Raw genomic sequence first — 16,004 nt, 5'->3', positions numbered from 1 at the left:
TCCGTAACACTGGGAATGTCCTATATCTTGATGTGGTCAGAGGATCCACAAATATGTTCACTTTGTCATAATTCATTGAACTATCTACTTACAATGTAGACAGTAAGTTTGTACAGTGTTCTTTATGAAAGCTATTATTTTGATAAAAGTTTATTAAAATTTTTAGACAGTACTGTCACATGAAACCATTGCCCTTTAAATGAGAAATATATGTATCTCAATTCATACAATGAAGTAACTCTCTGAGATAATAAGTACTATTACTATCTCTATTTTATAAAATAGGAAACCAAGACACATAAAAGTTACATGATATGCCCAAGGTGCCACAGTTAACACATGTTAAAGATAGAATTAGAACCCAGGCTGCCTGGCACCTGAGCCCCACTAAAAATCTCTTCAAGTATTTGGTGCTTATATAGCACATTTCCTTCCTAAAAGGCTTTGAATATTGGACTCTACACTGGACCTAAACCAGGAAGCACAGTAAAATCAAGAGAACAGACTTCACAAGTCATAAGCTACTGCTTCAAAAATCAGGCCTCCAGAGGGCAATAGACTGGCTTAACTGGACAACAGAGCAGAGGTTACTGTTGAGATTCATATCAACCATCTTTTCCTTTAATTCATTTATGCAACATGTTCTACATAATCCACATGATGTTGTACTCATTTTTTATACCTTTGGAATTCTAAGTTCAAAATTAAAAACAAAAGTCAAAAGCACGACTCAGGAAAATAAAAACATTATGCTAACATTCTTGATAGTATTTCTCCTTTAAATGTGCTCAAATTCTTTATAGATTGGCACAGAATCCTACTTCTACTTTCTAAAACAATTTTACTCCCTATGATTTTAAGAACACCTGTGTTTAGAATCTTATAAGTTAAAATGATGAGGGTGAGACTGTATCTATTCTACCACCAGCAGAAAAAACTCTATTACCTTTCTCTCATCTCAAGCCCAGCTGGAAAATAAGAGAATTATAAAATATTTAATGATACTTTTCATGGGAATCCAGTTTAGAAAGTGCGCTATCTTGGAAAAATTCTTTTTTTAATCAGTTTGGCACAGGAACTTCATTTTACATATACTACAAATAAGGGACACATTAGTTATAAAGGTACTTGTGTTAGGTCCCAGTGAAAATCAGCATTTGGACTAACAGTCAAGTGAAATAAATGTTAAGTCTCAGCTCCATGGCAGACGTTATGAGTGGAAATATATGTCAATGCGTAATATTTTTCGTGAATGAGCATGTTTATTACTTGATCAACAGAATTAGCTTTGTACATATAACAAACAAGCAGTTGCTACTATCACTTGATTTAAGTTTAACAACAATGGGCCTTCTGTTATTTTTAGTTTTAGTGTATTCAACTGACTAATCCTTATATCTAACAAGAAAATCAATACCTTTGAAATAATTAGCTTTGGGCTCTGGGGAATCTCTAGTTCTGAGCAACTGGATGGGGTTCTACTTGAAATAATTACTGCCAGAATTACAACCAGTTTCCTTGCAAGATCCAATCAATTCATCAATACTATTTTTTAGCCTCTGTTCCCTGAAATCTGTGAAACAACGCCAGGATTGAAAATACCCATTACATTTCTATGCTTTTTAACTGACTTTGAAATTTCAAGATTTGGAAAATGTACTGTGAGATGAGCCAAGCATTCATTTTCCTGATATAGCATGAGAAAAATAAAATAACTCCCACATACCTTTATCTACCCAAGATGACAGCCAATTTCAAAAAAGTTTAAATACTCCCAGCACTTCAAAATAGGAAGAGTCAACATTTTTGAAGATTGTTTTAAACAAAAAACAAAGAAGCTTTCCAAGTGATTTTTCATTCCCTTCCTGTACTTTAATAAAATTAAAATTCAGGATCAGCCACTAAGAAAAGATACTCCAAAGAAAATGCAATATGATTGTCCTGGTAGATCTAATCCTTCCTGGCTCTCTTTAATGCTCAGCACTGAATTTCAGTCAACACTAAATGTGCAGTATTTTATTACAGTTGCTTGTCCTCTGGGTATTTTGTGGTTCAAGCAGTTGAAAGAGCTGTGTTTTATGTACATGGTATTTACAGATTTCAATTGCTTTGAAAATCCTTCAGATAAAAATGATTCTTCCCTTAGAAAGGAGTAGAAAAGAGGGATAAATGAATTCATAAATGATTAGGGAGCCTCTGATACTTAACCAATGAAAACAAGGTGCTTCTATTAACAGAAAAATCACCTGTGGACAATTCATGGCTGAGTGACTTTGGACTTCAGTCACTTTGCTATTTCTGAACAGCAGTGCAGAAATGAAGATAAGTTGCTGATAATGTTTAACCATTTTATGTGTGTGTGTGTTAATTATAAGAAAAAGATTTAATAAAAATGTAAGGTTACCAACTAAGTCATAATGAAAACAGACAAGCATACCACTAACCTAAGACAAAACTGTATACACAGGAGGCCCAAAATGCCAGTCTACTTATGAATGGGAAGTTTCCATATTAAGTTCAGACAACATTTGAATACATATTCGAAAAATATTAGTCTTTCTATATAATGATACAATGATATCTTATCATAGACAACTGAATAGCTACAATGGATGCAAATCATACTGGTCTTTGAACTGATTAAGTATTTACCAAGTACCTACTATGCACCTAGCATGACAGCTACATTCTAGTTAAGAAGAAAAGATGCCCATGGAATAACATTATATGTACTTAGAGCATATGTCACAAGCTGTAACACATGTAATCATTAGAGATGAAAATTAAAAAGCATATAGAAGGATGTGAGGTCATCATTTTCCAGTAATACATAATATTATAACCCTGTAATTTTCTTTTGTCTTAATCTTATAATACCTCAGCACCTTTGAGGAAGGAATCTGAGACTCAGTCCTCTCTAATTCACATAAGCATAGAACTAATCACTTCATTGTTAAGTACACACAAAAAATATTTCATGCCAACCAATATTTATTTACATGACACTGTTTAAAAAAATATCCTTGTGCCTCTCAGAACTTTATAAGTACAGGCCCTAAAGTAAGATCCTAGGGGTACTTATAAGCCTTTTACCCAGATGATTTAAGCCATCATGAATTCCAGTGTGATATAAGACAGTATTTGCACCTGGGGCTGGAAAGTATTACACATGTGCTAGCTTATCAATCCTCAGCAGCAAGAACAAGGCAGATCATTATGGTGAGAAATCATTACACCATGCAACCTCTCCTACAAAAAGAGAAGTTACCTTAGGATCAGCTGTGAGTAATTTGAATGCTTGATATACTTGAGATTCCTTTACACCACCACCAAGATCCAAAAAGTTGGCTGGCTTCCCACCATTCAGGAAAATGATGTCACAGGTAGCCATGGCAAGTCCAGCACCGTTAACTGTGAAATGCAAATGGTACACAACACAAGATAAATATAGCAACATCAAAGGGTGCATAAACGTTGGCCCTTCTCCATATTACTAAAAGAGAAACCCGACATTAATAAGCCAGTTTATTAATTTATTTGTTTCCAGCCTACTTGACATTCTATTCAACCAGATAAACTCATAGACTTTAAAAATACAGAAACAGAAAATGTACAAAGAATAAACAAAAAATACCCAGGAATGGGGAGAAGGATTTATTGAGAAGTTAAGTCAATCTGGGAAAGACAAAGGGAAGAGCTTCATTCAGTAAGCAATAAATTTGGACTACTAGTAGAGGGAAGAGTTTCAGGTTCTAGACAGTATAAAGTTTAAGAGATTTGGGAGAGAGGGAAAAGGCTATAAAAAGTTGCTAGAGCCTATGAATTACATCATTTTTAATATTCTTTAAGAGATTTGAGAAAAGAATGTGATTTTTTTCCATTTTCGCTTGCTGTGAATACACTCCTTTGAATGTGGCATCCCTTGGGGGGTTGAACCATAGGGGTTCCAACTTCAATAGGACTGAAACACTTTTTTTACAATCAGTGCAACTATGCATGTTTGTGTGTTCTCTGGAGAAACGAAGAAAACAAATGAACAAATGACAGCATCAAAACAATATTCCTAACCACTGTTACTGTTTCAAATTAACGTAAGAAATGTTCACTGGCAACCTGATCATTAAAACTAGAACTAAAATACGCCCAACATCCTAGAAGCTTTCTTTAAAAAAAAAAAAACGAGTTTTAACATCAAAATTCTTATTTTCCAGAGCTAAGTTTTACTGATCAATTGCACTTCTTTTGCTTCCTATGCCTAATTATAAGAAATTATTTTCCTTAGTTAGAAAGTCCTCTACACACACACACACAAAAAAGTCTCCTGAACATTATAGAAACTCTTCAGGTAAAGTACCTTTCACATTTTCTGACTTTGTATTTCTCAGATAATGCCTGTGAACTGTGACTAACTAAGCCTGGGACAACTAATATAAAAATAATTTATATATGATCTTAAAACAATGTGAAATGTATTAATCCTACCTTTTGAGACTGCCTCCTTGACCAAATCATGCATACTTCTACAGAGGCTACAAAGAATATGCATTTAATTTGCTCTAAACACACCATTAAATCTTTCCCCTTTCTAAATGCCTACAAATATTGAGAGCATATTAGCTTATCAAGATAAGAATGATGTGAGTGATCTAGTACATGAGAGTTTTTGCTCCAATATAAAGAAAGAGCTTTTGGTATCACTTGTAATTGGATGTCATTTTCTACTGTATGAACAGCAAACTACTAGATGAGGTCTGTTCAGTTCTGAATATAATGATACTATGGGTTTAATGAGCTACAAATCTTTTTTATTTTAATTCCATTAAGATTGAGACCTCTGTTTCAAGTGCAATGAATTGATTCCACCAGAAACATAGAAGCATATAAATCTCAGTATTATATGCTGTGGACAATAACAGAAATTGTATTGCCTCTTTAGACTCATTCTTATCTCTGTTAATAAGCCAGTATCACAAATTTAGATGACTATGATAAAATCAATTGTCTTATTAATAAGCGGACATAATGGAGTAAACATTTGATCATTTGGTTTTCACAGAACCTCAAACTTTAGTATAATGATTAAAGCATGCATTCTCTTCAACTTCCTCTAAGAAAGCAATGTATTTTAAACACAAATTTCGGCAAAGGTTCTGACTTTTACTAGTCAAAATTTAACTGAGATGCTTTAAAATACTGGTCCTGAACTGGGGTTACTGTGCTTACCAGAAGGTAATGTCTGGAGACATTTTGGATTGTCACAACTGGTAACAATGCAGCAAAGGAAAGAGCCTGACAGCAAAGAATTATCCCACCCAAAATGTCCATAGGGCAAGAAGTGAGAAACCCTACCTTAAACCAGTGACCACAGGCCAAAATGAACTTTTGAAAGAAATTTTGTGTTGTGTGTTTTTTTTTTTTTAAAGAGTTTTTGGCTACAAAAATCTCATATGTTCACTTGCGATTAGGAAATAACATTTTAGAAACCAGGGGTCTCTAAACGCTGCAAAAATTCACAAATTATTATATTGATATAATGCTTTCTTACCAAAACAGGCAATGTTCCCATCCAGTCCTATGTATTTTAGATCATATCTGGCAGCTTCATTTTCAATGGGCTCATTCTCTGATTTGTCATCCATAGCAAATATATCCTTTTGTCGGAATTCTGCGTTGTCATCAAAGTTTATCTTGGCATCAAAACAGACAACTAATAAAGAAAACACAAACATACCTAAATATCTCCTAAGGATCTATAAATTATTGGGTTGGCCAAAAAGTTCAAGTTTTTCTGTCAGATAACAGAAAGGCTCAAATGAACTTTTTGGACAATCCAGTAAGTTCTCCAGGCTGAAAAGTGCAAGAGAAATAAAATCGAATACTGTCATTTTTTCTCAAGCTTCAGACAGAAGATGCTGTTAAGGCTTTATCTTTAAACTTTAAGCCTACAAAGACAAATATGACACGATCCCTGTTTTCAAGGGACTTACGTTCTAATAAAAAGCATAATAATTTTTATCTGTTGGTTTCTATGAAATGACAATATAAGTTGCCATCACTCTTTAAAAGCTATACACTGGCATAGCTAAATATAGCTTTGATTTGCAATTTTTATTACAGTTCCTGTTTTTAGTAGTTAACCTTTTGTGTCAATGCAAAGAGAGACTAGACAATAATGCTTAATATTGCTGTCCTCCTACAGCCTTCTTCTGATGTTGCAAAATGAAGTTTTTATTTAGTCACTATCCTCACTAATATGTCTAGAAGATTTAGTGGAAAGAATGCCAAGTCAGAATCATTAGATTTTTTAACTTATTTGATCCTTAACTAACTCTGTAAACTTGATAAAAATAACCTACTTTCTTGCTGGACCTCAGTTTTCTTATTTGAAAAGCAGAAAAAGACAATCCCCAGACTGCTGATATACTTACTCTGGGGTCTGCTAAAAGTACACCATGATCTTGATGTGAGCAGGACCATCTTATATTCTTGTGATTCAAGTTACAAAACATTAAGCGGCTAAGACTGGACTGTTAAAATGGAAGGCTGCCAGGCATTATTAGCAGCACAGTCTTCACCCGCTGGTGCCGGCAGGAATCTCTAACTCTCCTACTGGAGAGGAGCCCCAGACACAGTGAAACTCACTCAGTAACAGGAATGGACCACAGATAGTTTTCCTTGACTTGTAGATCTTCCACATGTGCAATCAGGGAGCTACTGCGGTGGGGAGAGGTGGCATTCTGGTGTCTTGGATCTGATCTCTTCTATTACATCCTTTAGAGCAGAAATTATTGTCTAGGATGATACTCCATAATAATGTTCTACTTCACTTGGGATATCGACAGGCAGGGATCTATGACCATGAATTTAGATATTATTCATTCTCCACCAGCACTGCCATAGGCACCTAGTCTTTTCAGCAAAACAATCACCTATGTGCATTTCACTGGAAAGTAATGACCATGGTTTGTTAATACCACCTGCTTCTTATGAAAAGAAAGTATTGTTACCTTGTAGCATCCTGGAGTTAAAGACCCCAGAGAAAGGGGTTTTTTTTTTTAAGTATCTTTACCACAGTAAGTGAGGATTTTGGGACAAATCTGTGCAAAACTGGCATATTAACATTGAAGAATTTTCAGCATAAATAAAAGTCCAAACCACAAAATACTTAAAGTAGCAATGACTGACAAGGGACAATTTTATATGGAATTTAATGTCTGCCTGAGTCCTTTGTCTTCCCACAAAATGTCCAACCACTTTACCCACATACTATGAATATACAGAGCAAATGAGTAATTACTTTCCAGAAATCTGAATGACAGGATTCTAGTTAGCAAAGGAATTGGCCAATGTTCTCTGCTTGCTACAGTAGCATTGTCTCAGCAATTAATGACTTGTGTAACAATCAGTAGGAAACAATGCCACTGTTGGCTTTCCACTGGGTTTATCAACATACTTTAATTAATTTATTAGCAATTTTTTCTCCTCCATTACTCATTGTCAAGATTACTTGGAACCAACATGTTCAGAATGAATGGGCAAATGCTATGAAATTGACTTCCTAAGTGAAGAGTTTCAAATAAAAGAATTCTTGGTCAAGATCAATAAACCAGTTTATCAAAATAGGTCCAGGCTGATCTTTGCTCCTTGCAAAGACTATAAGCTACTTGAGAGAGAGAGTATAATTAATAGGTATGTATGCAAAGCTCAGAAAGCAGTCTCAGCTAAATGTCTGCAAAGTCAGATTTTCAAAAGTCTCTTTTTCCTGTAGTATGGCATGTATGCCTAGCACAGAAATGAGTTCACTGTTTGAGGACCACCCTGAGAGAACTTTAGAGTTAACCAAGAACTTAAAGATAGTGACAGCAGGATGACAGGGTTATCTGTAGGTAAGAAAAAGGTGTATGGGCCCTTGCCAAACCTTCTCTCTCTGTAGAGAAAAGTAAACAACATAATTAGGTGAAATGTATATATATCCAAGTGCTTTTAGAAGTTAAAAACACCACACAAACAGGAAGCAAATAAAGCAACTTAAGAGTAAAGAAAGATAACCAAAATTGAACTGCCATCATTAATACCTAAATTTTTTCTGGGGAGGGTGGTGGCAGAGGGGAAATAAGGCCTTTGAGGTACATGGAGTCTGTTAGACACATATTTGTTAAATCTGCTCAGTATTTTTAAAATGGTCCCAAACATACCAAGTGCTTTCCAGCACAATCTCTGTTTATAATGTTACCTCATTTGAAAGTTTTCCCTTGAACTTGACCACTTAATGTAGACTCTGGTATCAAAAACACCCGGGGAAGAATTACAGCCACCATACTTCCTAACCGGCGAGCCAGTGTCTCTCTGAAGTCCAGTGGTCTTATCAGTCAATTGGGACAGAGCATTTTCTCCTGCCTTGCACTGCTGGAAGGGCAGGATGCATGCAAGCGCTTAGCCTCACTAACAGCTGGCACTTACAAGTGATGTTGATTATTACCACTGCCATCTTCTACATGCACAGTGCTTTCTTGGGGCTTCAGAAACAGGACAGTCCTTAGGGCCCAGGATACAGGATTCTCTTCTCTTCCTATCACCAAAAATGACCTGTACTTGTTCCTCTCCCTTATAATCCTAGACTTCTGTTCAGAGTAAATCTAAACTAATGCCTACTGAAGTTTACACATGTACAGATTAACTTTTCCTATAGGAAAGATTTTAATGGTTGGCATTCCAGGCTTTGGAACTGACAGAGAAGGACATTTTTCTTAAAGGGCGATGTTGAAAGAGATGACTTGGTGATGCTTGAATCACACCATACATTTGCATAAGGTCAGGGTGGTTATAGGGTGGGTATAAAAAAGCCCCAAGTGAGACTCTAAGTCAGGTGGGGGTAGAGTACAGCCCTTAGGCCAGCTCACTGCCTGTTTTTGTAACCAAAGTTTTACTGTTATTCAGTCATAACCATTCATTTACATACCTCTCTGGTTGCTATCCCAAAACAACAGTAGAGATGAGTGGCTGCAATAGAGACTATAATGCCTCCAAACCCCCTAATATTTACTAACTGTCACTTTACAGAAACAGGTTGCCACTCCCAGCAAAGCTCCAGTTTGCATCACATCCATATCCTACTTTAACAACTGAAAAAATAGACACAGGTATCATATACGTATTAATGAAAAAGAAATTTAGAAAAGTACATCACAGTAATGTGAAAACAAAAAAGTGTAACAAACAAACTAAACCAAAACCTGCAGCTTGCACAGAAGGAACAGATCAATCCCTGAACACTGAATGATACTTATATGCTAATTTCCCCCTGTAAGACCTCCTCCAAGAACACTTTCAGAACTGGTGGATTAAAAATGGATTGTTTATGTCAATAAGAGCATAATAAAATAAACTTCCTTGCTCAGACCTTGGCTTTTTCATTTAATAAAACAATACACTATGGTAAAATATACTTTTGGAGGTGCTGAGCTTGGTTCAGACATTAAAATTTTCAATGTCACATTAATGACACTTCAATTCTATAGAAAATTCAACTTGAACAAAGGCCATTCTATGTACAAAGTGGGTGAAAAAACACACCTATTAATATTTATAAAACAATTTTCACCATCAAAAGCACATGGTTACATGCTTGATAGATTATACAAATGAATTTTCCTTCTGAACGAATATCAAAGAAAGCTGTGGTACTTATATTCATAGGGTGTTTTTGTCGTTTTGTTTAATGGTGTGAGATCCTGTGAGCTGCTAATTCAACAACTGCAATGAACAACGTGACTGGCAGTTATTGGCCTCTGACCCTAGAGTTTTAACAGAATAATGTGCCACAGAATTAAACAAAAGAAAAATACATTTCAGAGGGGAAGATTCACACATAAAAGAAACATAAACACAACAGGAAATAAGACTGTCATAATTAGTTTGAAAAATAACGTCTTCAGCAATGTACTGAATTTGATTTATGATAAATAACCGTAATGTGCTACAGAAATGCACTTTGCCAAGATGGCCTTAAAACGCTGATACTTCCCAATTAGTCCCACTTTCTGTTAAATGTTACTGTTTGAGGAGTTGTATACTTTTTGAGAACTTTAGTTGCTATGAAAGGAGAAAAATAGATACTAGGCAGGAGGGAACTTCAGAGGGAGGTAAAGAACTGAGAATGTTCTCGAAAATAGAGTTATGTATAAAGAGAGAAATACAGAGAAACACCCACCAACAACATGGGCACAGAGCAACAGGGTAGTTATTTAGGGAAATTAATCTGAAGAAAGAAAGGAATTTGATATGTCATTTAACTTTGGATCACCCAGCCTTAATTCCCATGGAATCTTGGCCAGAGAGTCTCGGTTTTAAATTGGGTTTAATTTATTTAGCACAGTGAATGAATTTGGTCTCCAACAGATGAAAATGCCTTAGAGCAGGAATTCTTAATCTCAGGACTACTGACATATTGAGTGAGATCATTTTCTGATGACAGAGACAGCACTGTACACTATATGATGTTTAGTAGCATCCCTGGCCTCTATCCTCTAGAAGCAAGTAACATCACACATCCCAAGTTGTAACAAGCAAAAACGGATGCTAACTAGATTCACCATGGTGATCATTTGGCTAAAGAGATATAGACACAGATACATATCAAATCATTATGGTATATACTTGAAACTAACATAAGGTTATATGTCAATTATATTTTAGTTAAAAAAAAAAGTGTCTAGACATTGCCAAAGAGTCCCTGGGGAACACGATGCCCATCCTTGCCACTGAGAAACATTGTTTTAAAGATACCAAAGAAAAGCGTCTATGTGCAGCATATCTGACTGAAAGTGGGGCAAAAAGAAATAGGACATAAACTCACAGTGTCTTACAAAATAAGTAAATGAATGAAGATAGGTAAATATTTTCTTAAAACCCTGTTTTTTACCTGGCTACAGATTTAATGAATAAAATCTGGTACTGCAATTAGACAGTAAGGAAAATAGTCCATTTCTCTCTATTTAATTCATAGCTTGCTTTCAGTTCAAGAAAAGTTAGGTCATTTTCAGAGGCATGTTTTGACTCAATGTCCTTTTTCCACAGAGAAACTGCCTTTTTCTGACACCTTGTGATTCCAGCAGGACCCAAGTAGGGCCAATCAGTATCATCTGAAAAGACTGTTAAAGGCTGCTGAAGGAGGAGGATGGGCACTGGGAACCATCTTCACTGACAGCTCCAGAGATGCTGGCTGACAAAGATGCAGAGTTAGAAGCAAGCAGCCATGGAGAAGCAGAGAATCCCTGATTCCCTTCATTCCTTTAGCCAGTTCACTCCTAAACTTCTCTGTAACACAAGTAAAATGAGAATCCTCATCCTCAGGAGGCTTTTTAACAAAAATCAGGCTGATGCAGGTCTCTGTCACTAACAACCATTATAATCCTAACTAGCAGACACTAAACTACATTACAGTCAGTAGTACCAACTTAGATGTTTGAACCAGACTATTAATCACACTGGAAAAAATCATTCTATGGGTGTACTTCTTACCAAAAATTCCCCACGGGAGATTGAGAAGTATAGATACTATCGAGGCCAATGCTTTTTATTCCACTATGTACCATTCACAGGACTGGTATCCTGGATTTGTTAAAATATTCAACAAGACAAGACTGAAGAAAGTTTTTACAAAGGAACTGTACAATAAATAAATTTAAAGTAAAATTTTTTAAGTAAAAAGTCTGGTATAATGCCAACTTGCTTAAACTTCTAAATTAAAAGATAACTGTTACACAAAGTTTTAATGGGAAAGGTAATATATTTTGCTTGTTGTTGAGTTGCTCAGTCATGTCCAACTCTTTGTGACCCCACGAACTGCAGCACGTCAAGCTTCCCTGTTCTTCACCATCTCCTGGAGCTTGCTCAAACACATCCATTGAGTCGGTGATGATATCCAAGCATCTCATCCTCTGTCATCCCCTTCTCCTCCTGCCTTCAATCTTTCCCAGTATTGGGGTCTTTTCCAATGAATCAGCTCTTCACGTAAGGTGGCCAAGTACTGGAGCTTCAGCTTTACCATCAGTCCTTCCAACAGATACTCAGAACTGATTTCCTTTAGGATTCACTGGCTTTATCTCACTGCAATCCAAGGGACTCTCAAGAATCTTCTCCAACACAGTTCAAAGGCATCAATTCTTTGCCACTCAGCCTTCTTTACAGCCCAGCTCTCACAATCACACATGACGACTGGAAAAACCATAGCTTTGACTAGACAGACCTGTTGCAGCAAAGTAATGTCTCTGCTTTTGAATATGCTATCTAGGTTGGTCATAACTTTTCTTCCAAGGAGTAAGTGTCTTTTAATTTCATGGCTGCAGTCACCATCTGCAGTGATTTTGGAGCCAAAGAAAATAAAGTCCATCACTGTTTCTATTGTTTCCCCATCTATTTGCCAAAAAAGGATGGGAATGGGGATGTCATTATCTTAACTTTTTGAATGCTGAGTTTTAAACCAGTTTTTTCACTCTCCTCTTTCACCTTCATCAAGAAGCTATTTAGTTCCTCTTCACTTTCTGCCATAAGGGTGGTGTCATCTGCATAGCTGAGGTTATTGATATTGCTCCTGGCAATCTTGATTCCAGCTTGTGCTTCATCCAGCCTACCATTTCGTATACTGTACTCTGCATACTTAAATAAGCAGGGTGACAATATACTGCCTTGACATACTCCTTTCCCAATTTGGAACCAGGCCATTGTTCCATGTCTGCTTTTAACTATTGCTTCTTGACTTGCATACAGTTTTCTCAGAAGGCAGGTAGTGGTCTTGTATTTCCATCTCTTATGGAATTTTCCACAGTCTGTTGTGATCCACACAGTCAAAGGCTTTAGCATAGTCAATGAAGCAGAGGTGGATATTTTTCTGGAATTCTCTTGCTTTTTCTATGACCCAGTGGATGTTGGCAATTTGATCTCTGGTTCCTCTACCTCTTCTAAACCCAGCGTGTACATCTGGAAGTTCTCAGTTCACGTAATGTTTAATCTTCACATGAAGCATTTTGAGCATGACCTTGCTAACATATAAATGAGTGTAACTGTGCAATAGTTTGAACACTCTTTGGCACTGTCCTTCTTTGGGACTATAATCAAAACTGATCTTTTCCAGTCCTGTGGCCACTGCTGAGTTTTCCAAATTTGGTGACATATTGAGTGCAGCACTTTCACAGCATAATCTTTCAGGATTTGAAATAGCTCCACTGGAATTCCATCACCTCCACTAGCTTTGTTCATAGTGATGCTTCCTAAGGCCCACTTGACTTCACATTCCAGGATGTCTGGCTCTAGGTGAGTGATCACACCATTGTGATTATCTGGGTTGTGAAGATCTTTTCTGTACAGTTCTTCTGTGTATTCTTGCCACCTCTTCTTAATATCTTCTGCTTCTTTTAGGTCTATACCATTTCTGTCCTTCATTGTGCCCATTTTTGCATGAAATGTTCCCCTGGCATCTCTAATTTTCTTGAAGAGGTCTCTCATGCGTATGCTCAGTCACTTCAGTCATGACTGACTCTGTGGGACCCTATGGACTGCAGCTTGCCAGGCTCTTCTGTCCATGGGATTCTCCAAGGTAAGAATACTGGAATGGGTTTGCCATTACCCTCCTCCAGGGAATCTTCCCAATCCAGGTATCAAACCCATGGTGTTTTCTGTGTCTTCTGCATTGCAGCCGGATTCTTTACCACTGAGCAACCTGGGAAGCCCTGAAGAGATCTCTAGTCTTTCTCTTTCTACTGTTTTCCTCTATTTCTTTACATTGTTTACTTAGGAAGTGTTTCTTACCTCTCCTTGCTATTCTTTGGAACGCTGCATTGAGATGAGTATATCTTTCCTTTCGTTTTTGCCTTTTGCTTCTCTTCTTTTCTCATCTATTTGTAATACCTCCTCAAGCAACCATTTTGCCTTTTTGCATTTCTTTTTCTTGGGGATGGTTTTGGTCACTACCTCCTGTACAATGTTATGAACCTCCATCCATAGTTCTTCAAGCACTCTGTCTATCAGATCTAATCCTCTGAATCTATTTCTCACTCCCACTGTATAATCATAACGGATTTGATTTAGGTCACACCTGAATGGCCTAGTGGTTCTCCCTAGTGAAGTCACTCAGTCGTGTCCGACTCTTTGCGACCCCATGGACTGTAGCCTACCAGGTTCCTCTATCCGTGGGATTTTCCAGGCAAGAGTACTGGAGTGGATTGCCATTTCCTTCTCCAGGAGATCTCCCCAACCCAGGGATCGAACCTAGGTCTACCGCATTGCAGGCAGACGCTTTACCATCTGAGCCACCAGGGAAGACTCTACTTTCTTCAATTTAAGTCTCAATTTTGCAATCAGAAGTTCATAATCTAAGCCACAGTCAGCTCCCCATCATGTTTTTGCTGACCGTATAGAGCCTCTTCAACTTTGGCTACAAAGAATATAATCAATCTGATTTTGGTATTGACCATCTGATAATGTCCATGTGTAGAGTCATCTCTTGTTTGCTAGAAGAGGGTGTTTGCTATGACCAGTGTCTTCTCTTGGCAAAACTGTTAGCTTTTGACCTGCTTCATTTTGTACTCCAAGACCAAACCTGCCTGTTACTCCACAGTTATCTTGACTTCCTACTTTTGCATTCCAGTCCCATAGGATGAAAAGGACATCTTTTTTTGTTAGTTCTAGGAGATCTTGTAGGTCTTCACAGAACCATTCAGCTTCTTCAGCATTAGTGGTTGCTATATATTTTCCTATTATTGATCTAAAAGGAAAAACTTTAAATATGCTGATTATAAATATTGTCAATATTACTAAAATATATATGATTGCTTTTATAGCTCCTAAATAAAGGAAAGTTTTAGGGAACTGTAACAATGATGAAGTTAATTTGTACATCTGATCAGTAATCAATGTTTCCTAATTGAGTTTAATTTGACTACTGCTCATTAGAGTTATAAACCAACACATTCATTTAACTGTGATTATAATTCAATAGCTGAACCTTTACAGTACAATGAACAAATTAATAGCTAAACTTTCCTGTTAAAAATATCATATAAGACTTATGTTTTAATGAACTGTATACACGGAATGTATTTTATGGGGATTCCTTCAAAGAAGCTCAATAATTATATTTTATCTTAATAATTAAAAAGAAAACTTCAGATTTCATGAGGTTTTACAAACATTCTCTAGGAAAAGGTTCTCATATCCCTCTTCCCTGCTGTAAACCATTTTGTGACTGACAGCTTCCCAAAGGGTTAAATGAAAATACCATTTTTATCCCATACTGTGGCTCAGTTCCCATTTTTTGTTACTATGAAATAACCAGGTTGCTTATGCATATTAGCTTAAAAAGAAATCTATGTATGACCTTTAAGAACTTAAAGTGAACTTCCTCTCTTGGATTTAATTATCAGCCACTCCATGCAGCATGAATTTTAACTGATACTTTCAAACTGGAGACTATTTCTAGATCACTCTGATTAAAGTAAATTAATAGCTTAAGAAGGAAAAAACAGAAAAGAAAAGAAAGCAGATTATCATAAGTTAGTTTGGCATATCAGAATCAACATGCATACCAGATTATGAAAGACAAGGGTTTGAATCCCAGCTCTAGTATCTAGCTGCCCTTGGGGAAAACAAATTCATCTTTCAGTATTCTATAAAATGGGATAACAACTCCTAACTCTGCAGGTTTATGTTAAATGATAAAAACGAAGACACGTACATTTATCACAGCACCGGATGTATGAGATCAAGAAACAATTTTCTTCCCCTCTCTCTAGAAAATACTGATTATTTTACAGTCAAAAGCAATTTTAAAAATATTTAATTATACAGGTAGTTTGCTTATAAACCACCAGCCACAAAATTTTATCTAGAGGTCACTTGTGTAAACTAAGAAACATTAATTTCAATGGCTTCTTAAACATGAGCTCTTTGCCTGTCCTAATTTGAAACCTTCAAAAATATACAAACAAAACAAAAATAAATAGATAAAA

General features: G+C 36.4%; 1 protein-coding gene across 1 annotated transcript in view; it reads right to left on the bottom strand.

Annotated features, from left to right (window-relative positions):
• Positions 1-16,004, bottom strand: part of SUCLG2 (succinate-CoA ligase GDP-forming beta subunit) — a 290,329-nt gene that overhangs the window by 110,642 nt on the left and 163,683 nt on the right. Inside the window, exons 8-9 of the mRNA XM_018038217.1 lie at positions 5,546-5,707; positions 3,269-3,411 (exon numbers count right to left, since the gene is read on the bottom strand). Of these exons, the coding sequence (XP_017893706.1) occupies positions 3,269-3,411; positions 5,546-5,707 (305 nt within the window). The remainder of the gene's footprint in view (positions 1-3,268; positions 3,412-5,545; positions 5,708-16,004) is intronic.

This window comes from Capra hircus, chromosome 22 (genome assembly GCF_001704415.2).
Source record: "Capra hircus breed San Clemente chromosome 22, ASM170441v1, whole genome shotgun sequence".
Taxonomy (NCBI): Eukaryota; Metazoa; Chordata; class Mammalia; order Artiodactyla; family Bovidae; genus Capra; species Capra hircus.
This window is presented reverse-complemented; position numbering and strand designations above follow the sequence as displayed.